The 24463-nt window shown below is 39.8% G+C and overlaps 1 protein-coding gene across 1 annotated transcript in view; it reads left to right on the top strand.

The window, feature by feature from the left end:
• Positions 1-24071, top strand: part of SLC1A1 (solute carrier family 1 member 1) — a 104588-nt gene extending 80517 nt beyond the window's left edge. The window contains exons 8-12 of the mRNA XM_069764185.1: positions 1943-2050; positions 2298-2420; positions 3627-3821; positions 4196-4330; positions 18562-24071. Of these exons, the coding sequence (XP_069620286.1) occupies positions 1943-2050; positions 2298-2420; positions 3627-3821; positions 4196-4330; positions 18562-18811 (811 nt within the window). The 3' untranslated portion in view covers positions 18812-24071. The remainder of the gene's footprint in view (positions 1-1942; positions 2051-2297; positions 2421-3626; positions 3822-4195; positions 4331-18561) is intronic.
• Positions 24072-24463: the final 392 nt, after the last annotated feature.

A 24463-nucleotide genomic window follows, 5' to 3' on the forward strand; every position in this document is an offset into this window, starting at 1 on the left:
CAGTACTCCATGTGCGGTCTAACTAGGGATTTGTACAGAGGCAGTATAATGCTCTCATCATGTGTATCCAGACCTCTTTTAATGCACCCCATGATCCTGTTTGCCTTGGCAGCTGCTGCCTGGCACTGGCTGCTCCAGGTAAGTTTATCATTAACTAGGATCCCCAAGTCCTTCTCCCTGTCAGATTTACCCAGTGGTTTCCCATTCAGTGTGTAATGGTGATATTAATTCCTTCTTCCCATGTGTATAACCTTACATTTATCATTGTTAAACCTCATCTGCCACCTTTCAGCCCAAGTTTCCAACTTATCCAGATCCATCTGTAGCAGAATACTATCTTCTCTTGTATTAACTGCTTTACATAGTTTTGTATCATCTGCAAATATCGATATTTTACTGTGTAAACCTTCTACCAGATCATTAATGAATATGTTGAAGAGAACAGGTCCCAATACTGACCCCTGCGGTACCCCACTGGTCACAGCAACCCAGTTAGAGACTATACCATTTATAACCACCCTTTGCTTTCTATCACTAAGCCAGTTACTAACCCATTTACACACATTTTCCCCCAGACCAAGCATTCTCATTTTGTGTACCAACCTCTTGTGCGGCACGGTATCAAACGCTTTGGAAAAATTGAGATATACCACGTCTAATGACTCACCGTGGTCCAGCCTATAGCTTACCTCTTCATAAAAACTGATTAGATTGGTTTGACAGGAGCGATTTCTCATAAACCCATGCTGATATGGAGTTAAACAGTTATTCTCATTGAGATAATCCAGAATAACATCCCTCAGAAACCCTTCAAATATTTTACCAACAATAGAGGTTAGACTTACTGGCCTATAATTTCCAGGTTCACTTTTAGAGCCCTTTTTGAATATTGGCACCACATTTGCTATGCGCCAGTCCTGCGGAACAGACCCCGTCGCTATAGAGTCCCTAAAAATAAGAAATAATGGTTTATCTATTACATTACTTAGTTCTCTTAGTACTCGTGGGTGTGTGCCATCCGGACCCGGAGATTTATCTATTTTAATCTTATTTAGCCGGTTTCGCACCTCTTCAACTATGCTAGTATGTCATAGTTGTAGTGATTTTGTCCCAGCATCTTTTTTGTATTTATGTGCAACAACAAACATTTTTATTTATCTGCCAGTTAAAATTAAAAAAAATATATTTGTGGCGACCGTTGGAACCTGCAAGCAGATCCGAATTCTGACAAGTATATTACACGCCATTAGGGTTTGGGATGCTACAGTGCTTCATTTTATAATGAATGCTCCTAATATAAATACAGATGTAGTAACCTTTAACTTGTCAGATGGCACAATACTTTATTAGCAGTCATGTTATCTGACAAGTTATGGATTTCTACATATCTACAGGATCAGAATCAATAACAGTACATGAATACAGAACTTCTAACTGTACAGAAATACATCACCTGAAGCACCAGCAGTACAGAAATACAGCGCCAGAACCACCAAGAGTACAAGAATACTGTATCACAACCACCAACAGTACAGAAAAACATCAGAAACACCATCAATACATGAATACATCACCAGAACCACCAACCGGATGTTAGCGCTTCACTGCATAATGTTTATATTAGGTCAGGTGGGATCTCTTGTTCCCTTCCCTCTAATATCTCCGGGGCTGAATTACTGCTCTCAGCCAACAATCATTGAATGATTATTTCTCTGCATGATGGTTTAGCTATAGTCCTGTGGAAAACCATAGGTAGCAAAAGAGGAGCTAGGGATGCCGGAAAGTAGGAGGCGGTTCAGACGGTACTCTTATCCAGCGGACAGGGTCCTGCGAATATATTCACTTTTCTGTTATATACATATATACCCACTAGTTTACATCAGACTGTCATTGATACTACAAGGATAACTTTTTTTATATTTATTTCTTTGATACATTTTAGGTACATGCCCCTTGGTATCTTGTTTTTGATAGCAGGGAAGATAATTGAAGTTAATGACTGGGAGATTTTCCGCAAGCTTGGTCTTTATATGGCAACAGTGCTCAGCGGGTATGTTCCTTATGTAATATTTATTAAACTGACATTTTAACTTTTCTGTTGATGGTAAAAATTAAAACAAAAAAATCAAAATAGCATGTATACCTAATGCAATAGCAAATAGTACCCGTAAAATGTATTCTTGTGCCCAAACATATTATTTTATGAACACATAGCGAGCTTCAAGTCTTGGTGATGGTTAAAATGACTTTTATAGAAGCAGGTTAACACTTTCTTTATGTCGTTTCTTTTCTTACAGACTTGCCATTCATTCCATTATAGTGTTGCCACTTATTTATTTAGTAATAGTGCGGAAGAATCCTTTCCGTTTTGCAATGGGTATGGCGCAAGCTCTTCTTACAGCACTTATGATATCATCAAGGTAAGTCATTCTTTTATTACGTGTTCATTTTAGAAATCTTAGTTCTCGATAATTTTTTGCTTTCAATATTATACAAAAAAAAGAAAAGACTGCAGGAGGAATTCATCAAATGACACTAATATGGCAAAGAAAAGTTACAACATAAAGCACTACAATTTGTGACTTTTCACATCTCTTATCATTTCACCACAAAAGTGTCAAGAAAGTTGGGCAAAGTTTAGCTGGAGGGGGCATGGGCTTCAGTAACTGACAGATTTATACCAGCATGTGATGGTTAATCTCTAATTTCCGATGCAAGAGCAACCAAAGATGTGTCAAATTGTTAATGGTAATCTGTCAGCAGGTTTTTGCTACCTTATCTGAGAGCAGCCTGATGTAGGAACAACAACCCTGATTCCAACGATGTATCACTTAATTTACTGGGTGCAGTAGTTGTGATATAACCAGAGTTTTCTCTGCTGTATTCGGAAAGCTAACCCCACCCATGCCACAGCTTATTATGTTCATTGTAAATTGACACTAATCTGCTAATCATTGTGGGGATGGGGTTGGACCAGGAAGCACGGGGCATAATCTCCTCCTGATAAAACACTGATAGTATTGAAAGTACAGCACAAAGTCTAGTAGGTAACACATCACAGAAACCAAAACTAAAAATTGCTGCAGCCACAGAAAGGCCTGTGTAATGTATGATAAATTATGACCAAACTGCCTCATCCTCTCAATCTCACCTACAACTAGGAAGCTTCCTCACCAGTAAAGCCCCAATCTCTGCATTAAAACAAAAAGCATCACAAGTCAAATGAAAGATAGTTTTAGATGTCCTAAATGTGCAAAAAATGGAAGCAATATGGATACATCAGTACATGTCAAGTAAAGCTATGTAGATTTTAAGTGCAAAATGTTAAATGGGAAGCAGGTTTGTTGCCCCATCACTACCTTTACTGTAGGTTGTCTATAGCCCACCATGCTGGAAATCATGCTGAAAAGTAGTGTTCTATAGAACTGGTACCTTTTCTTCATTTTTCCTCTTAATGTATATGGAATAATACATACAGTATGTCCTATATCGACATGGATAAGACTGAAGCGGTCTGTACTGTGTGAGAAGTAGTGAGAACTAGCCCGATGTCCATATTATGACTTCTAGTAGTGCAGCCAACCTCGGGCATGTGTCTTTTAACATTGTGTGTCAATGATTTTCAGCTCAGCAACTTTACCAGTAACTTTCCGCTGTGCTGAGGAGAAGAACCGGGTGGACAAACGGATAACAAGATTTGTTCTACCAGTGGGAGCCACGATCAACATGGATGGCACAGCTCTGTATGAGGCGGTGGCAGCAGTGTTCATAGCACAGCTGAATGACATGAACCTGGATGTTGGTCAGATTGTCACAATTAGGTCTGTTAATCATGGCAAATCGCTTATGTGTTAGTTCGTGGAAAGCCTTTAGCATTTCTTCATCATTAGCGCTAAAACGCGATGTTCGGTCTTTATCGCTGCATAGACCCCAATTAAAGTATAACTTGCCAATTCTATCTTTTTTTTATGCATCTGTTTTATTACAATTTCTTGTGTTATCTTATGTACAGAATGTCCATCATTAAAAGATTTTTTTCATGTTTAACAGTTACGCCCTATTCCTAGGATAGGGGATAAATTCCTGATCCCTGAGTGTCGAACCTCCCTATGAATAGGAGATAGTTACCAAATTTGGCACACACCCTTTAAATCAAACTTGTGTTTTTGACTTAACACTTACGTTGTTTTTACAGTGTGACAGCAACTGCAGCCAGTGTCGGAGCGGCCGGCGTACCTCAGGCCGGCTTGGTTACCATGGTGATCGTTCTAAGTGCTGTAGGGCTTCCCGCGGAGGACGTCACTCTTATCATCGCTGTTGACTGGCTTCTGTAAGTGCATTGTATATGAGTATAGATTTTGTGTACTGCTAACAATCTACGTCTGGGTCTACAAATTCTATAACTTCTTCCTGCCGGTTATTTGAAGGTAACTTCGGCACTGAAGTATGAATGAGGACAATTCGTTGCTCAACTTCCGATCAAATAAACAAACAACGTTTCGACCACTATAGTCTTTGTAAAGAGTGCCTGTGCAAAATAAGGAGTAGATACATTGTGTAAGCTGTACATACATGATAGGAGAATTTTGTAACACGTGATCATAATTAATCATGGAATCTTCACAAAATATAATAGATTTCTAAGCAAGCTAAGTATTCATTTTAGAAAAGGTACAATGGATGAAATGTGTATTGAACACATCACCAATTTTGTAAAGGTGCTATTGATATGAAATTCTCCCTAGATATCAGTAGCAACCCATCCAATCCACAAAGGCAAGGAAATCGGACTATAGATGTCCATAAATTAAGATATGTGTAATAATGAGAAATGACAGAGAAAAAGTATTGGACACACACGTACTGAAATGTATTTAATACTTCGTACAAAAGCCTTTATTAGTGATGACAGCTTCAAGACGCCTCCAAACATGGTGTGTATTATGGCAACCAAAGAGTTGAATTTTGGTCTCATCTGACCAGACTATATTCTCCCAGTATATCACAGGCTTGTCTAAATGTTGTTGAGCAAACTTTAATGTTGACTATCAGTAGAACCAGCTGATATTTTGTACTAAGTGGCAAGATTGCTTTCTAATTACTAATAGATTTCAGCTGGTGTCATGATTTTTATGGCTTTTTGCACGTATTTATTCAATACGTTTTCCCTGTCATTTCTCATTATTACATACTAGATGGTGGCCCGATTCTAACACATCGGGTATTCTAGAATATGCATGTCCACATAGTATATTGCCCAGCCACGTAGTATATTGCCCAGCCAGGTAGTATATTGGCCAACCACGTAGTATATTGCCCAGCCACGTAGTATATTGCCCAGCCACGTAGTATATTGCCCAGTCACGTAGTATATTGCCCAGTCACGTAGTATGCAGCACAGACACGTAGTATACAGCACAGACACGTAGTATATTGCCCATAATATAAGAGTAATACTAACAGCACTGATAGAGTAAATAAGATGAATGCTACTGTGTTATGTTTGCTAATGACAGGTGTTATGAAGGCAATCCAGAAACACAGTGTGCTTAGCGATCAGAGCGCACACAGTGATCTGACAAATACCCAAAAATACAAGAACGAGCTCTGAGACGTGGAAACTCTGTAGACTGCACACCTGATCCTATCCTAAACACAACTAAAAGCGTCTGTGGATTGCGCCTAACAACTACCTAGGCAACTCGGCACAGCCTAAGAAACTAGCTAGCCTGAAGATAGAAAAATAGGCCTGACTTGCCCCAGAGAAATTCCCCAAAGGAAAAGGCAGCCCCCCACATATAATGACTGTGAGTAAGATGAAAAGACAAAACGTAGGGATGAAATAGATTCAGCAAAGTGGGGCCCGATATTCTAGGACAGAGCGAGGACAGTAAAGCGAACTTTGCAGTCTACAAAAAACCCTAAAGCAAAACCACGCAAAGGGGGCAAAAAAAACCCACCGTGCCGAACTAACGGCACGGCGGTACACCCTTTGCGTCTCAGAGCTTCCAGCAAAACAAAAGACAAGCTGCACAGAAAAAAAGCAACAAAAAAAGCAAAAAGCACTTAGCTATACAGAGCAGCAGGTCACAGGAACAATCAGGAGAAGCTCAGATCCAACACTGAAACATTGACAAGGAGCAAGGATAGCAGCATCAGGCGGAGTTAAGTAATGAAGCAGTTAACGAGCTCACCAGAACACCTGAGGGAGGAAGCTCAGAAGCTGCAGTACCACTTGTGACCACAGGAGTGAATTCAGCCACAGAATTCACAACACTACTGTGTCTTGAGGTTGCAGCATGCTCGTCGTGCACACCGTGCAGCCTGGAGATGCCGCCAGGGGCGGAGCATTCACGGACACGTGCTCCACACCGGGGGGTCCCGGGATAACACGGTCGCGCTTCCCCGTGCTGGATGAGAGGAGCGCCCCCTGCCGGCGGCTGCTGGCAGTGGAGGCTCCAGTTCAGTACATGTAGTGCTCTTACCGTTACCGGAGAGTGTATTTCTCCGCAGAAGATGGCGGGACTGTGCCCGGTGCTACAGCCGCACAGGGATTTGACACAAAACTCAAAAAACTTATAGTATATTTGTGGCCAGGAGTACAATATTATACCTCCCCCAGTGATAGGGTCCAAATCTTCAGGACAATTCAGGGAACTCCAAAACACACACAGCACAAGAGAACGGAGTAATAAAATCCCACAAATCATGTTCATAAAATTGTACAAATTTTATTTAAACCAATACTAACAAGTAATATCATAATACATTATTACGGAGCAGGCATATAGCCAAAAAATGGGGTGTAGAGGAAACTTGTGGTATACTTGGGGAATAGGAGGGAGTAAAACACATTAGATCCAAGGTACAGCCAGAGAAGTTACCACATCACATTGCAGACTCATGGAATCATTCCATAGTCTTAAAAGCCTCAGTAAAACTGTCCATAGTGCTATAATTATAAAGTGCCACCATGTTAGTGAATATGGACACTGACACAAGTGAAACAGGCTTACCCATAAATCAGGGGTGTCACCCCTTTTGAAAAAGCAGACCGCGAAACGTGCGTCAGGGGGCCGCTTGTGGAATCTGAGGGAGTCATCCTGATTTATGGGTAAGCCTGTTTGACTTGTGTGAATCTGAAGCGGAGATGTCTCTGAGCCTGGCCCGGACCAAAACACCCTCGTACGGGAGCACAGCCAGCGTGACGGTGCCCTGGACCGAGAGGTACATAGAGCACCCGGTCTGCCCTGGGGACACCCTGCAGGGCATCACTCTCAAGTACGGGGTGATGGTAAGCAGGGGACAGGCCTGGGAGGATGAGGGCGGTGTGCCAGGCTGGTGGGAATGTGGAGCCCACCACCTGAGCTGTGTGCGGGCAGGAGACTGGCACTGCCGGGGTCTACGGGGGGAGACCGTGGTGCACAGGGCATGCAGTGCTAGGCCCAGCGCACACTGCAGGGGGTGTGTGTATGACCGGAGGGGAGTATGCGGGCGGCAGGCACTGACTGCAGGGGAGTAGGGAGGGACTAATAGGACGGTGGCCGTCGCTGATTGGTCACGGCAGCCATGAAAGGCAGCTGGCGAGACCATTCAGCGACTTGGATTCCATGACAAACAGAGGCCGCGACCAATGAATATCGGGACAGACAGACAGACGGAAGTGACCCTTAGACAATTATATAGTAGATAACATAATGTATGGACACCTACAGTTTGATTTCTTTTCCCCTGTGAATTGGATGGGTTGTTACCGATATCTGATGAGAATTTCATGTCAATAGCACCTTTAGAAATATCTTTAACTAGAAAATTGGTGGTGTGTTCAATACTTATTTCACCCGCTATACAGTATACACTGTCAGTGGTCAGTGTATCATATTTGGAAAGACCAGAGAGGGTCTGAAGTAAAGAAGGATAGGATTATCTCTACGAGATCTATGTCTTTTCCATCTACCTTGTTTTCCTTTCATTATGTTCTAATATAGATCCCAAAGAGAAATTCCTCTCCTAGAAATGCTCTCCGGACTGGATGTGATACACGTATGCTTTTCTATAATGAATACTTACCTTGCTTAGAATTATATGATATTATATTTTATAACCATTCTTTGAATAATTATGATCATGTGTTCATATATTGTAAATTTGTATATATTCTCTATTTATATGTACAGCTCACACAATGTATGTAAACCTTATTTTGCACAGATATCCCTGACAAAGACCATAGTGGTCGAATCATCAGATGTTCATGTCTGTTTGTATTGGTTGGAGATCAATAAAACGTCACTTGAGCAACGAATTGTTGTTATTCATGGTTCAGTGGCGAAGTTACCTTCCGATATCACTGGCAGAGATCATTCTTCTAGGCACGAAATTACATGCAGTATCGCATACCTAGCCCTTTCTTCCTGCCTGTGCCATTTCTAATCTATGCACTTTTGTTTTTTTTACTCCCCTTCATCCCAAAGCTATAAGGGTACTTGCCCATGAACAGGAATAGCAGCGTTTTGGATGCAGCTCACCTGCGCTGCGTCCAAAACACTGCGTTCTATGATACAAGCACAGTGTACTTCTATTTGACGCTGCATAACTCGAAAATACGCTGCTTCAAAATCACTGCTATTTCCTGACCGTGGGCACATACCTTAACTTTTTTTCCCGCCGTCTTTTGCAGGCAGAGATGTAGTTTAGAATTACACAATTTATTTTACCAGATAGTGTCCAAAAAAATGGCTAAAAAAATTACATGTGCGGTAAAATGGGGGAAAAAATAACACACTTCCGGTGTTGTTTTTTTTAAATTTTGTTTTCATAGATTTGATTGTCCAGTAAAATGACCTAGTAACAAGATCCTTAAGATCTGAACAATTATGGGGCTACCAAACGTGTAATTTTGGTTGTTTTGTAGAAATGGTTACACCGAAATAATCAGAGCTTGCTCTGGTCTGTTCTGATACGGCCATATAAATGAGATCAGGATTGAACTGTAGTGTAGTGTAGTGTTGGCTCTCCTGACCCGAGCTTGACAACTTCATGTGTTTCCATGCAGATGTCGCTCTGGGGTCGGGAGAGCCGCCAGTCAGTCCGTGCATTGTATTCTGAATTTGCTTTAATCTATACGGCGGTCTGACTGCGCCCTTAGTGGCAGGTAACACAGCCAGCACCCACCCCATATGGGAGAAGTTCAGTTCCTGAGCCTCTTCATAGACCTGCATGTGATGTACATTTCACTCACATGTCAGGAAGGGGTTAAAGCTGAAAATGATTCTCTAAAAAGATAGGGAAAATAGTTGTGTTCCCTGGCAACTAGTCAGATGTTATTGTAGAACATGGAAGAAAAAGATTTCATAATGCAGCTGGTGAGACATGTAACAAAGGTATTTCTTAAGTTAATTTTTAAATGTTCCATCCTTGACCTGTAGCTTGCAGATGGCGCATTATCACTGTTTATAGCCCTGCTTATTACAGTATTACAGTCACTGGGGATTGCACCCAATTCTATTACTGAAGATAAAAAGGTCACAGACATAACCCCGTGACCTCTAATTCCATTTCTTCACAGCTTAAAAGATATATATTTATGACTGAGAACAACAGATGCAGCATTAATATTTAAGGGTTAAAAGTCAAAAGATGTAAAGTTTTTATTTATAGCAACTTAGATATATGAATACAGTAGTCTGCACATAGTCATACTGTACATGCTGATATACATGGAACATATAAAAGGAGTTGTCTCAAGTTCACAAATGGGTAAAATTGCAAAGTACTTATGCAAACAAGCAACTTTGCAATTCACCACTTATTAAAAATCCTCTCTGTTCTCAAGAGCAGAGGGATTTGTAGTTTTATAGTGTAAAACTTGATGTCTGGGTTACTGTCCACCCTGCAGTCTCAATCTGGCTTGTTTCGTAGGCAAGGAGTGCACGGCATAAGCAGAATCTTTGCTTTGAAACTGGCTGGGTTCAGCCAGCTTCAATCCCACAATGCTTCTTCCATACTTCAGAGGCAGCCTTGGGAAGGCCACAGTTCGGTCCAGCAGCTCAACAATGCTTCTGGTCTGATCTATCAACTTTCAGGAGCACACTACGTCCCCAGCAAAACAAGCAGCTGGGTTCTAGGACCTGTGTGATCCGGAAGTTGCACCTTGAGACAACCCCATTAAAGGCAGGATGTCACGATTCCACCACTCACGGTGTTGTAAGGGGGCTGTCCATATTTTGAGTGACAGTCCAACCGCCCAATCAGAGGCAGGGTTGTGCTGGGCTGTCAGTATTTTCAGTGACAGCTCAGCTGTCCTATCAGCCGGGCTTGCAGGGCAAGGTTTTATCCAGGTGTCACCCATTCCGGGTTATTACCTTGCTATTTAGCTTGCTGGCAATAGTCAGACCATTACCAGTCATACCTTTGCTCGATGGTTTTTTGCTCTTGTGTTCTGATATTCTGATCTTTGTTACCAGAACTCAGATTTGCCTAGTTGACTACTTGGTTGCATTACCCCTTTAGCCTTTGACTTACTCTGACCTTAGTTATTTGACTCGGACTTTGACTATTCATTTGTATTATCCCTTTTTGTCTTTGACGTACTGTCCTGGCATTTGACCTCAGGCTCCTCGATTTCCCCACCTCGCAGCTTGTCTGTGAGAAGCGACTCAGCGTCACACAGGAAAGCTGACATTGAATTTATGATTTTTTGCACTTTCTTTCATTTAACCCCTTAATGACCACCAAAACGACTTAAAACTGACAAGCGATGTAAGAGAATAGCATCCTTCAATGGGTGACAATCCAGCAGCTATTAGCTGTGCACTATAGCTGACAACTTGCTGAGCCATGATCAGTGTTGGCACCATCCATGGCCATTTAACCCCTTAAATACTGATGTAAATAGTGACTAGTGACATATAGTTGGTTAACAGAGTGTGAGGGCTCCCTCTTTAACCCCTGAGATCTTGATCTTGTTGTCCTGATGTTTGCAATGGCAATTCATGGCCAAATGAAGGCCTTCCAGCTTTAGCAGCCTGTTCAGACACTAGAAACATTTAGGTGGTAAAAATGTGATCCAAGGGTAACGTTTCTCCTTGCGGAGAGTGACATATCAAGCAAGAAATATGCAAATTGTCTCTTCGGAGAAGAATAGGACTAGAATTCTAGTGCCACCTATAAGAAGTAGCAATCCTAAAAGTCAATGTCGACCCTTTAACAAACCTTATAACATGACTTAGGATAAAAGCCAAACCAGAATCTCAATTTGCAGACACTGTGTTTTGGGGTGCTGCCCCTCGTTAGTCTAAAGTGTGAGATTTGGTTCTCACACTTTGCACTGACGAGGTGCAGCACCCCGAAACCCAGTGTCTGCAAAGGGTCGACATTGACTTTTAGGATTGCTAATTCCTGTCGGTGGCACTAGAGTTCTCGTCCTCTTCCTCTCTGAAGAGACAATTTGCTGGTGGTAAAAATAAATGTTTTCATTCCTGTCATATCACTTTGCATTAATTCCTGAAAGGGTTAATAAACTACCTGAAATCAATTTTGAATATGTTGAGGGGCGCTGTTTATAAAATGGCATCACTTTTGGGGGATTCCAATATATAGGACCCCCAAAGTTATTTCAAAACTGAGTTGGTCCCTAAAAAAATAAGTTTTGTAAATTTCCTTGAAAAAAATGAAAAATTAACACTAAATTTTTAAACCATTTAAAATGTTGACAAAATAAAACAGCATTTTACAAATGGTGCTGATGTAAAGCAGACATGAGGGAAATGTTATGTTTTTGTGTGGTTTGACTATCTGGATTAAATGGATAATCATTCAAAGTTTGAAAATTGCTATTTTTTGAATTTTTGCCAAATTTCTCATATTTTTATAAAAAAAACAAAAAACATATCAACCTAAGTGTACCATTATCATAAAGTATAATGTGTCACGAAAAAACAATATCCAAATTAATGGGGTATGTTGAAGCATTGCAGAGTTATTACCAACGAAAGTGACAATGGTCAGATTTCAAAAAATTTCCTTGGTCATTAAGGGGTTAAAGTAATGTTACATAGACCTTATTTCTACAGTGCCTTGCGAAAGTATTTGGCCCCCTGGAACTTTTCAACCTTTTCCCACATATCATGCTTCAAACATAAAGATACCAAATGTAAATTTTTGGTGAAGAATCAGCAACAAGTGGAACACAATTGTGAAGTTGAACGAAATTTATTGTTTTTTTTTTTAATTTTTGTGGAAATTCAAAAACTAAAAAGTGGGTCGTGCAATATTATTTGGTCCCTTTACTTTCAGTGCAGCAAACTCACTCCAGAAGTTCATTGTGGATCTCTGAATGATCCAATGTTGTTCTAAATGCCTAATGATAATAAATATAATCCACCTGTGTGTAATCAAGTCTCTGTATAAATACACGTGCTCTGTGATAGTCTCAGGGTTCTGTTTGAAGAACAAAGCATCATGGCGACCAAGGAACACAACAGGCAGGTCCGTGATACTGTTGTGGAGAAGTTTAAAGCCGGATTTGGATACAAAATGATTTCAAAAACCTATAAACATCCCAAGGAGCACTGTGCATGTTGAAATGGAAGGAGTATCATACCACTGCAAATCTACCAAGACCCGGCTGTCCCTCTAAATTTTCATCTCAATCAAGGAGAAGACTGATCAGAGATGCATCCAAGAGGCCTATGATCACTCTGGATGAACTGCAGAGATCTACAGCTGAGGTGGGACAGTCTGTCCATAGGACAACAATCAGTCGTACACTGCACAAATCGGGCCTTTATGGAAGAGTGGCAAGAAGAAAGCCATTTCTCAAAAATATCCATGAAAAGTGTTGTTTAAAGTTTGAAACAAGCCACCTGGGAGACACACCAAACGTGGAAGAAGGTGCTCTGGTCAGATGAAACCAAAATCAAACTTTTTGGCAACAATGCCAAACTATATGTTTGGTGTAAAGGCAACACAGCTCATCACCTTGAACACACCATCCCCACTGTCAAACATGGTGGTGGCAGCATTATGGTTTGGGCCTGCTTTTCTTCAGCAGGGACAGGGAAGATGGTTAAAATTGATGGGAAGATGGATGGAGCCAAATACAGGACCATTCTTGAAGAAAACCCTGTTGGAGTCTGCAAAAGACCTGAGACTGGGACGGAGATTTGTCTTCACACAAGACAATGATTCCAAACATAAAGGAAAATCTACAATGGAATGGTTCACAAATAAACGTATCCAGGTGTTAGAATGGCCAAGTCAAAGTCCAGACCTCAATCCAATCGAGAATCTGTGGAAAGAGCTGAAAACTCATGTTCACAAACGATCTCCATCAAACCTCACTGAGCTCGAGCTCTTTTCCAAGGAAGAATGGGCAAGAATTTCAGTCTCTCAATGTACAAAACTGATAGAGACATACCCCAAGCCACTTGCAGCTGTAATCGCAACAAAAGGTGGCGCAACAAAGTATTACGTTAAAGGGGCCGAATAATATTGCACGCCCCACTTTTCAGTTTTTTAATTTCCACAAAAATTTTAAATAACCAATACATTTTGTTCAATTTCACAATTGTGTTCCACTTGTTGTTTCTTCACCAAAAATTTACATTTGGTATCTTTATGTTAGAAGCGTGATATGTGGAAAAAGGTTGAAAAGTTCCAGGGGGCCGAATATTTTCGCAAGGCACTGTATAAGTAGTATTTACATTTTTGGCTAACAAATAGTATGTAAGACACAAAATAAGGAACTGTTAGAGTATCTGGAAAATGAGGTGAAAAGATTAAAAAAAGATGTAAATTAAAGGGAATCTGTTAGAAGGTTTTTGCTATACAATCTATACTATACAGGAGCTTGAGGTCAATCTAGTGGATTCACGCTTTGTTCAAACCTACTGTCTGATCAGTAAGACGCTGGCGAGACCCATTCATGGTATTGACTCTGTCCCTCTCAGCCAGAGGAGTCTGACCCAAGTTGTAGACAATATTAACCTGCGTATAGGGACTCTTCATGAAGAGTCCCTGTCATGCTACATCTTGGAGGGTAGCCAACTCCCATCATCTTAGGCCTTCCCTGGCTGAAGAGACACAATCCGGTCATAGATTAGCGCCTAGGGAAGTGGTGAGTTGGGATCAGTCTTGAAAGGACTGTTGCCTGGGAGCTACTGTCTCTGCCGTCCTTCTCAAACCTACCCCTTCTTCTCCAGTGGAGGCAGATAAGGTGCTGTCAGAGAATAGGGGCAGGATTCAATCCTCACCACAAGTGAACCCTGAGTCTCGGTGTCCTCTCAAGAGGAGGGATCAGGGGAGAGTGGTGGTTCCCCCTGAATATAGTGAGGGTATGAGTTTGGTGACATTCTCAAGGAAATTACTGTCTGTTGGCAAACATACGCCTGGAAATAAATGTTCAGATCCAGACCTGTGATGAGTACGTGTGGGTGTCCACTAAAAGCATCAAGTGGAAGTATACATCTGAGACCTGGAGTTCTAGGGTGATCGGGCTGTATCGGGTGTCGGCCACTCTCATCTAGAGTTACCCCCAGAAATGCAGATGCTGAAAGTATTCCACAGGTCGTTGTTCGGGAGCCTACATTATTTCTGTCACCATCGGGCTGGCTTTGCTGTAAACCTGAGAATCAGGTGACTGCAGAGGTGAATGTTAGTGGGTTTAGGCATCCTCACCATATGTTGTTTCCGGTGAGGTCCGATGTTAAGGGTCCAGGGGGTACTGTCACGATCCATTTTTGGATTTGTGACAGCTCTGACTCTGCTTTAATTTAAACATTGTTTTTTGCTTTCGTGCCAGCATGGGTTAATGCAACATGGGTTAATGTCAGTATCCCTTGCTGCAAGCTGCTGAGTTGCTAGATCAGCTGATGTGGGTGGTGACCACTCCCACCATCCTTTAAATAGTCACATGATGCATCAGCTGACTGTTGGTGATAGAGATATTCTACAGCTACGTCCATATATATTTGGACAGAGACAACATTTTTCTAATTTTGGTTATAGACATTACCACAATGAATTTTAAACAAAACAATTCAGATGCAGTTGAAGTTCAGACTTTCAGCTTTCATTTGAGGGTATCCACATTAAAATTGGATGAAGGGTTTAGGAGTTTCAGCTCCTTAACATGTGCCACCCTGTTTTTAAGGGACCAAAAGTAATTGGACAGATTAAATCATTTTTAATAAAATGTTCATTTTTAGTACTTGGTTGAAAACCCTTTGTTGGCAATGACTGCCTGAAGTCTTGAACTTATGGACATCACCAGATGCTGTGTTTCATCCTTTTTGATGCTCTCCCAGGCCTTCACTGCGGTGGTTTTCAGTTGCTGTTTGTTTGTGGGCCTTTCTGTCTGAAGTTTAGTCTTTAACAAGTGAAATGCATGCTCAATTGGGTTGAGATCAGGTGACTGGCTTGGCCATTCAAGAATATACCACTTCTTTGCTTTAATAAACTCCTGGGTTGCTTTAGCTTTATGTTTTGGGTCATTGTCCATCTGTAGTATGAAACGACGACCAATCAGTTTGGCTGCATTTGGCTGGATCTGAGCACACAATATGTCTCTGAATACCTCAAAATTCATTCGGCTGCTTATGTCCTGTGTCACAACATCAATAAACACTAGTGACCCAGTGCAACTGGCAGCCATGCATGCCCAAGCCATCACACTGCCTCTGCCGTGTTTTACAGATGATGTGGTATGCTTTGGATCATGAGCTGTACCATGCCTTCGCCATACTTTTCTCTTTCCATCATTCTGGTAGAGGTTGATCTTGGTTTCATCTGTCCAAAGAATGTTCTTCCAGAACTGTACTGGCTTTTTTAGATGATTTTTAGCAAAGTCCAGTCTAGCCTTTTTACTCTTGATGCTTAAGAGTGGCTTGCACCGTGCAGTGAACCCTCCGTATTTACTTTCATGCAGTCTTCTTTTTATGATATATTTGGATATATGATATGCCAACCTCCTGGAGAGTGTTGTTCACTTGGTTGGTTGTTGTGAAGGGGTTTCTCTTCACCATGGAGATTATTCTGCTATCAACCACCACTGTTGTCTTCCGTGGGTGCCCAGGTCTTTTTGCATTGATGAGTTCACCAGTGCTTTCTTTCTCAGGATGTACCAAACTGTAGATTTTGCCACTCCTAATATTGTATCAATTTCTCGGATGGGTTTATTCTGTTTTTGCAGCTTAAGGATGGCTTGTTTAACCTGCATGGAGAGCTCCTTTGACCACATGTTTATTTCACAGCAAAACCTTCTAAATGCAACCACCACACCTCAAATCAACTCCAGGCCTTTTATCTGCTTAATTGAGAATGAAATAACGATGGGATTGTCCACACCTCTCCATGAAATAGCCTTGGGGTCAATTGTCCAATTACTTTTGATCCCTTTAAAAACAGGGTGGCACATGTTAAGGAGCTGAAACTCCTAAACCCTTCATCCAATTTTAATGTGGATACCCTCAATGAAAGCTGAAAGTCTGAACTTCAACTGAATCAGAATTGTTTTGTTTAAAATTCATTGTGGTAATGTCTATAACCAAAATTAGAAAAATGTTGTCTCTGTCCAAATATATATGGATGTAACTGTATGTAGGCCAGCCCTGGAGTGTGCAGATCTCTGGTGTCAGCTACTTCTGTGGATTTCTGGGTCCTGTTTTCTTTGTCCTCTGCAGTGTGGAGCTTGGCGGCGGCACCTGGAGCTAAGTTACTTATGTATTTTCTCTGTCTCTCTCATGTTTGTCACTATCCCCTGTGCTTGTATCATCTGCAGTGGTGAGGCTAGCCTCCTTGCCAGCCAGTGCACTAGCCAGGGTTAAGTGAGGTGACAGCTAGGGACCAGGTTCATTATGGCGGCAAGGGGAAGGACTCACATAGGGTGTTAGGGGAGCTTAGGGATAGGCACAGGCTGGGATAGGCCATCCCTCTTTCCCTACTATTAGGGCCTTCCTCCCCCGTTTCCCATCCCATTGTTGGTGTTTGTTGTGCCATCCTCTCTACCAACCCTTGTGGTTGTGACAAACAGTTTTCTCTGCTGAAGACTTAACGGAGCTCAGAATGTTGAGACCTGTGTAACTCCACCCCTACCACTGATTAGCAGCTTTTTTATTCACTGTATATTGAAAGAAAGCCATTAGTCAGTGGTTTGGGTAGAGGTGGACTAAGAAGCATGAGGTAGCTTGTCCTGTAGTGATAATCTCCTACTGAAAAAAAACACTGATTGTATTTAAACAGGAAAATGCAGCCCAGTAAGTGACACATCACTGGAATCAGGGCCTGTTCCACCTACATCATGATCCTCTCACATTACATCAGGCTCCATCTCTGATTTTCCTCTGACTTAGTATGCATTGAGTTCAGACTAGCTATTTACATCATCACACAGAGAGGAAGAAATCCTGCTCCCCTGTCTCTCTATGGCAAACCCATCTAAGCAGTAGCAGCATGGAGTACCTTAGGACTAGCAGCAACAGATTCTCTGTGTGTCGCTGCCACTGACTCCCTGCAGCAACTCCTCTCTACTTCTCCTCCTCATAGTTGTCTGTGCAGAGCAACTAACCTGATCCCTCAATGAGCTGCTAACCTGGTTTTTACCAGTGACTTGAGAGTAAGTGATCAGTCCAGGAGGCAGGAGAGAGGAGGAGTCTGATGTGTGGAGAAAGTCATATTTTCCTATAATAAATATTATACAATGCTTATAATTGTTGTACTAATTTATTGAAAAAAGTTATTCCAATAGTTAAACACTAACTTAACGACATGAAGACACAAAACAGCACAGTAAAACCAAAAACACTCCGTTACGAAAAAAATCACAGTAATCAGCAAGTGCTAGTAAAAAGATGTAAAAACAGGGTATTTAGTTGAAACGTTTTTTGCAAAAAATGTATACTAAGCTGCTCCACCAAACGTCAAGGTATACCCATATAGCGCAGTCCTAACCGATGTATGCAATCGCTATCTGATGTATTTAAAAACCTGATCATCTGTATATTACCTGTGTGAGCAGGGTTCAGAGAGGAAATGTCCATGTGGACACACTGAGTGGAACAGCTTTTGTGCAGGTAGCCCAAGAGGAGTGGTGGGTAACTCCCTATTCTTGTAGAAACAAGAGAACAATTATGGAAACCGAAACACATGGGCTATTTGCACAGTGAACAAGTCTGTAGGAACATGTTCACACACCACCAAGAAACCTGAAGACACAGAAGAGCACAGTAAAACCAAAAACACTCCGTTATGAAAAAATCACAGTAATCAGCAAGTGCTAGTAAAAAGATGTAAAAAACAGGGTATTTGATTGATACGTTTTTTGCAAAAAAACTTGTGACCTGAGAGTAAGTGGTCAGTCCAGGAGGCAGGGGAGAGGAGGAGTCTGATGTGTGGAGAAAGTCATATTTTCCTATAATAAATATTATACAATGCTTATCTTTGTTGTACTAATTTATTTTAAAACATTATTCCAATAGTTAAACACTAACTTAACGACATGCAGTTTTCTGTCTGGCTGCTGATCATCAGTACACAATGTAAGTAAACATTTTTTTTTTGTAGGGATCGATTTAGGACCATGGTAAATGTTCTTGGTGATGCATATGGAACTGGGATAGTAGAGAAGCTCTCCAAGAAAGAATTGGAGCAAATGGATATCACCTCAGAAGTTAACATTGCCAACCCCTTTGCCATTGAGCCAAGTATACTGAAAAACGAGGAGGACAGCGAGGTGAAAAAGTCTTATGTGAATGGAGGATTTGCTGTGGACAAGTCGGATAATATTTCTTTTACTCAGACATCACAATTCTGAATGAGCGAAGGGAGCGGAGAGCACGTAGACTTTATGGAACATTAAGTGTAATAAAGTGAAAACTGATTGAGATTTTCATCTTCAATATTTGGACTAGATTGCCTCTTGCCAGCAGGAGAAATGAAAAGGAGAGCTGTAAAATACTTAACTTTTTCTTTTACATGGGGACATGAAGTGCCCAATATTTTGGAATGTATTACAAGTTAGCATGTTCTTTACCTGGATTATGGCATCTAGGTCAGTAATGTGAATCTTTTGCATTAGCTCTTTTGAAGCACAGTCTCATGTCCTTTTTATGTCTCGTGTCCTCTACATTTGGAATAACTAGTCACCAAGGTAAAATGGGAGACGCCTTAGGTATAACCTATCCTGTAAACTTTCATGTGGAAAAGGATCCAGAGGCCATTGAGGAATGAGAATGTGTGTTTGTACCTAACTGTGGTTTCTCATGATGGTTAATCGTTAAGCATATTGCTACCTATTTGCATTATTTACCCCACGTTCTTAATCTTTAACATTTTTCTTAGCTTTTTGACACTTTTTGAATATTGGCTCTTAAAGGACCAGTGTCAAAAAAACACCATCATGGGATTATCAGATGTTTACATTATAACTTTCCATACCAGGTCTTATCTTTTGTACCTTGTGGACCTTTAAACAAAAATGCCTTGAAAAAATGTCACACACTGTATATTGTGGTCATAATTTATTTTTTGGTCCAAAAAGAAGAAAGATTCACTTTTATGCTGTCTTCCAACTGATTTTTATGGAGAAAGAAGGGATATTTGCTTGCTTGTCTAGGTGCAGGGATGCAATACAACGAAAATGATCATACATACGTCTTTGGGAAGCATGTGCGTGTTGAAGTAACCCAGTGTACAGCGTGCCACATTAGTAACCAAGGGGACTGGAGATGTGCTCTACTCATACTGTTAATGATGCTCATTATAGTTAAATGTGCCATATAAATGTCTACACAGAAAGCCATCAGCCCTGATATCTATTCTACAAGTCGATAAGACATGAGGTGGGTGGAAGAAATGACCCATCTCCTGTTTCCCGATTATAGCCAGTAAACACACAATAAAACACGCATGTAAAAACTATTAAAAGAGCTATTTAAACAGTATATAACCATTGAGAAACATATTAATCTGTATGTGTGCACTTTAAGAGTTAAGATGATCAAGACCAGATGTAGTTAGGATTGTTCTTCTGGTCTTGGATTGATTTGTATGGATGATGATGATGATGAATTCTATAGATAATTTGAAATGACTGTAATTTCATAGCTGGTCTATACTTCTTTCTTTGAGTTTTTAATAGGAAATTTTTTTTTTGACGACAGATCTGAGAAGTTGTGGCCGTTTTTTAGAGGGGCTTGAATAATTCAGTATTAGTGGGTCGTATACTACTTTGCCTTAGCATGGTAGACATGCCAATGAAAACTATTGCCAAATAAACCTGAATCGTTTATAATAAAGCACCTATGAAAAGAGCTCTTTCTATGCTGATCTTATGTGACCACCAATGTCTACAACCGTAGGACACGATTCTCGAAGCCTCCTTCATTTCCATTCTTGTTGTCACAGGATTGAGATTATGCTTTAGGTTTCTAACTGGTGACAAAAGATTTTACACCTTTAAAAAGTGTTCATAACGACTCAGTTTTGTTGAGTTTCATCACTGTGAAGATAAATGTGTCAGGAAAGAAAACTTAGCACTTAATGTCCAACACTGAAAAGACGAAGTAACAACAGAGATGGCAAATGCTCATTCTTTTACTCATGTTAGTCAGCAAAATGTGTGAATCAATTAAAATTAGAATATGTGCTTTAATATTTTCTGTAAGATAACTATTTATAATTAAACGTAGCTGACGTGATGGAAATCAGTAGATTTATTTTATTTAATTTAGCATAATCCATTTTCTTTTCCTCTGTATCATAAAAATTGCCTTTTTTCATAGTGCCTACAAAAATGTAGGAATTTTCTCATTATCAAAACATTTTGCCGTGCATTATTTTTCTTTATCCGGTTAAGGTTAGTTTGGCCTTATGTCTACACATCTTGTTTGTTTTCTCATTGTTGTGTTCCCGCAGCCATAATTGTAATATTTTTTCATCACTGTAGATTTATGAAAGCTTGTTCTTTGCAGGATGAGTGACGGATGTCAATGGTAGCATTTTGGAGTACTTACCGTAATATCTAACTTTTATTAGCACTTCATGGGAAAAAATAGAAAAAAAAAAGCAATTGTGTTATTTGACATTTAAAATTCTGCAGTTCAGCACGATTATGGGGATAATTGATTTAGTTTTATCTATATTTTATTCCTTTTCACAAAAAATATTGTTTGAAACAAGCCATTATTTTGTTGCCATATGATGAGAGCAATAAGTTAAATTTTTTTCTGTTAGCTGAACAAAAAACAGCAATTCTGGCTTAGTGTCCTGTTTTTTTTCATCCGGTATTGCGCTCAGAATGTAGGGTAAATAATGATATAGTCTTGCAATGTTCATCAATGTAATTGCAGTGAAAACCCAGTTTAGAACTTTTCATGTTTTCCTACTTTTAAAATCGCATTTTAAAAAATTGAATATTTTAACTTTTTAATTTTTTTTTAAAGATCTATGTAAGGACCTGTTTTTGAAGAATATGTTGTAGATTTTTTAAAAATATTGTTTTATGATCATTATTTTACTTTAGTCGTAGTTTTACATATTCTTTGTGATGTTTATTATGTGGGATAAATAATGATACTTATTGTACTATTATATGGCTACAGCTAAATTAGACTTTTTTGAAGGGGGTGTTTTCGTTAGGTTAAATTAGTTTTTATTTTGAAAAATATGGATTTTTTGTTTGTTTGGTACACTTTTAACACTTTAAGCAGATTTTTTTTTTACAGTAGTCCGACAAGGAGGCTTGAACATGCAATCCCTCGATCACTTAGATAATACATTGCACTACACAAGTAGTACAGTGTATTTATTATCTATGTGATCGAGGGATTGCACGTTCAAGCCTCCTTGTCAGACTAACAAATACTGTACATTATCAAGCCTATCAGTGTTACACAGACAGGCCACCTAATACACCTTTCTCTGGTACAGGCTTTGATCTGTGGCTGAGTGCTGTGTCTGTGCTAGCAGTGGGAGCTGCTTACTATTAGCTGTAGGGAGCCCCGGAATCACATTCCTGGGGTGAAGATGAACGACTTTTTCATGACCGTATATTCTACTACTCTTAGAATTAACACTGAACAGCTGAGAGCTGATGTGAGTGATGGACAAAAGCAACACGATGTTTTTTATGTTTTAAGTTCATTTGAACTTAGATTATGAGCCTTATTGGGAACAGGGACTGATGTGAGTGTTAATCTCTGTACAGCACTGTGCAATATGTTCCTGCCATATAAATTAATAAAAAATTGCTAAGTATTGGGGCATCTTTAAGAAGGCTTAGCCTCCACCCTGGCACAAAAAAGGTGATTATACATTTGCAATATATAGTCCTCTTAGTTATTTACCTTCTACTGCCTCTTTGCTGAGACTGCTCTTCCAAACCTTCAGATTTACCATTGCTCCCACACAGCCGTCTGATCCATTGACTTTACTGTAATGTGTAGGCATAGTTTAGACTTATCACTTTAGTGACCATGTTAGATGCAGGAGTACTGGGACATCGGAGGAGGCAGCGGGTGTCAAATGGAGGCCACGGAGGGTGACTTTACATGACTTTTTAGTTCCAGGGTGGATGTTCGCTTTAATGTAGTGAATGAAATTTTGTATAAATTGTATTAGCGGTTCTCAAGTGGCTTTTGCCACCTTCCCATAGTGCATAAAAGTATGTCCTATGCCTGGTTCAGGTGTATAGAGTCAGCTGAAGAACTGAGCTTCTTCCATACCTGACAGATTCCACCCCTGTTATGCAGCTAGAACCTGCTTGCAACAGCAGCAACCTTAGCTAGCTCCGTTTGTTGCTGTTTTGCTACTAAGTTGGTTTCATGGGCTTCACAGGATAACTTAATTTTCACAATATTTCTGCAATACTGCAGTATATAGGACAATCATTCACTCGTTAAAGCAAGGTCAAGTCCCACAAGGGGACTTAAAAGTAGGAATAAAAAAAGCACAAGTGTGAGTCTCAACAATTTTCTTAGTTTCAAAATAATGAAATGATGAAAGAAAAATTAAATATTTGGTATTACATCCTTAAAAGTTCGATTTATCAAAATATAAAACCAATTAACCGATATGGTAAACACTGTAAGGAGAAGAAAAAAACTAAATTCCAGAATTGCTGTTTTTTAGTCATTGCACATCCCTAAAAAAAAGCCATAAAAAGCCATTAAAACTAATATGTACCCCAAAATGAGATTAATAGAAACATCACGCAAAAAAACAAGTCCTCAAATAGCTCCATTGATGGGAAGGTAAAAAAGCTAATGGAGAATAAAATAGTAGAAAAGTAAATGGTGTCCTTTGGTGACTATTTGAAATAGTTGAATCATTGATCTATTACAGCACCATGACTTCCACAGCTATGACTCTAGTGTGAACAGAGCTTTATAGACATGGTTTGAATGTATCCAGCCTTCTACTTCAAAAGTGTATGTTATTAAGAAACAGAATAGAGAATACCATATTGTATTAAATTAATGCAATAAAATGTAATCCTAGTGGAATCTTAAGGCCAGAAACATTTTCAGCCACCACAAAAATTATAAATGAACATGAATCTCCTGTATGTTAAATCTTTTCAGTGTTGTGACTCACCAATGACCAAACTGAGGTAACACTATTATCTGTATCATAACTGTTATATTACGATGAATCATTTTATTCTAGAGTACAATAGTGTGCCTATATACTTCAGCCATAGTCCCTTTTTCAGGTGCTTTTATTCAGTAACTTTTATTAGAACGTTACAGTAGATTTCCTTATTACTATATACATATGCAAGCAGTTCAATATGTCAAAATTCTAAATTAACTTTTACACTCAACCTGGATGACTCGAAGCTGAAGTATAGAAGACGTTAGTTTAGTTTGGTCTCAAACCTTTAAGTCATGTGCCAAAAATATGTAAATTTACTTATCTGAGTATATGAAATATACATTCAATAAATGTGGCAAACTGATCTTTGAACTGTATATGTGTAATATAAAAAGCTTTGTAAATCTGCAAGCTTTTGAGTACCAATATATCATTCTGAAGATAATAAAATGTGTGCAGTTGCATAACTTAATAATTTACTATTGCCTGATATTATGATTGGTTTCTGGCGGTATGAAGATGGTAGTGTGTGTCGAGGTGCATTTACACTACACGATTATCATGTACAAGTTTTCTTAGGAACTCTCTTTCTCTAATTATCTTGCAGTGTTGACGATCACCCTATGAACGAGCTAAATGCTCATCTGTTGGGTGAAATAATCTTTTGACTGACTTAAAAGATCATTTTTTCTGAGCATCATATCATTCTGTACAGTCATGGCCGAAAGTGTTGGAACCCTTAAAATTGTTCCAGAAAATGAAGTATTTCTCCCACAAAATTATTGCAATTACACATCTTTTTATACACATGTTTATATCATTTTTCTATGTATTGAAACCAGGGGTGGATTAAGGGTAGCCAGGGCCCCGG

The sequence above is a fragment of the Ranitomeya imitator genome, chromosome 1, assembly GCF_032444005.1.
Source record: "Ranitomeya imitator isolate aRanImi1 chromosome 1, aRanImi1.pri, whole genome shotgun sequence".
NCBI classification, from domain to species: domain Eukaryota; kingdom Metazoa; phylum Chordata; class Amphibia; order Anura; family Dendrobatidae; genus Ranitomeya; species Ranitomeya imitator.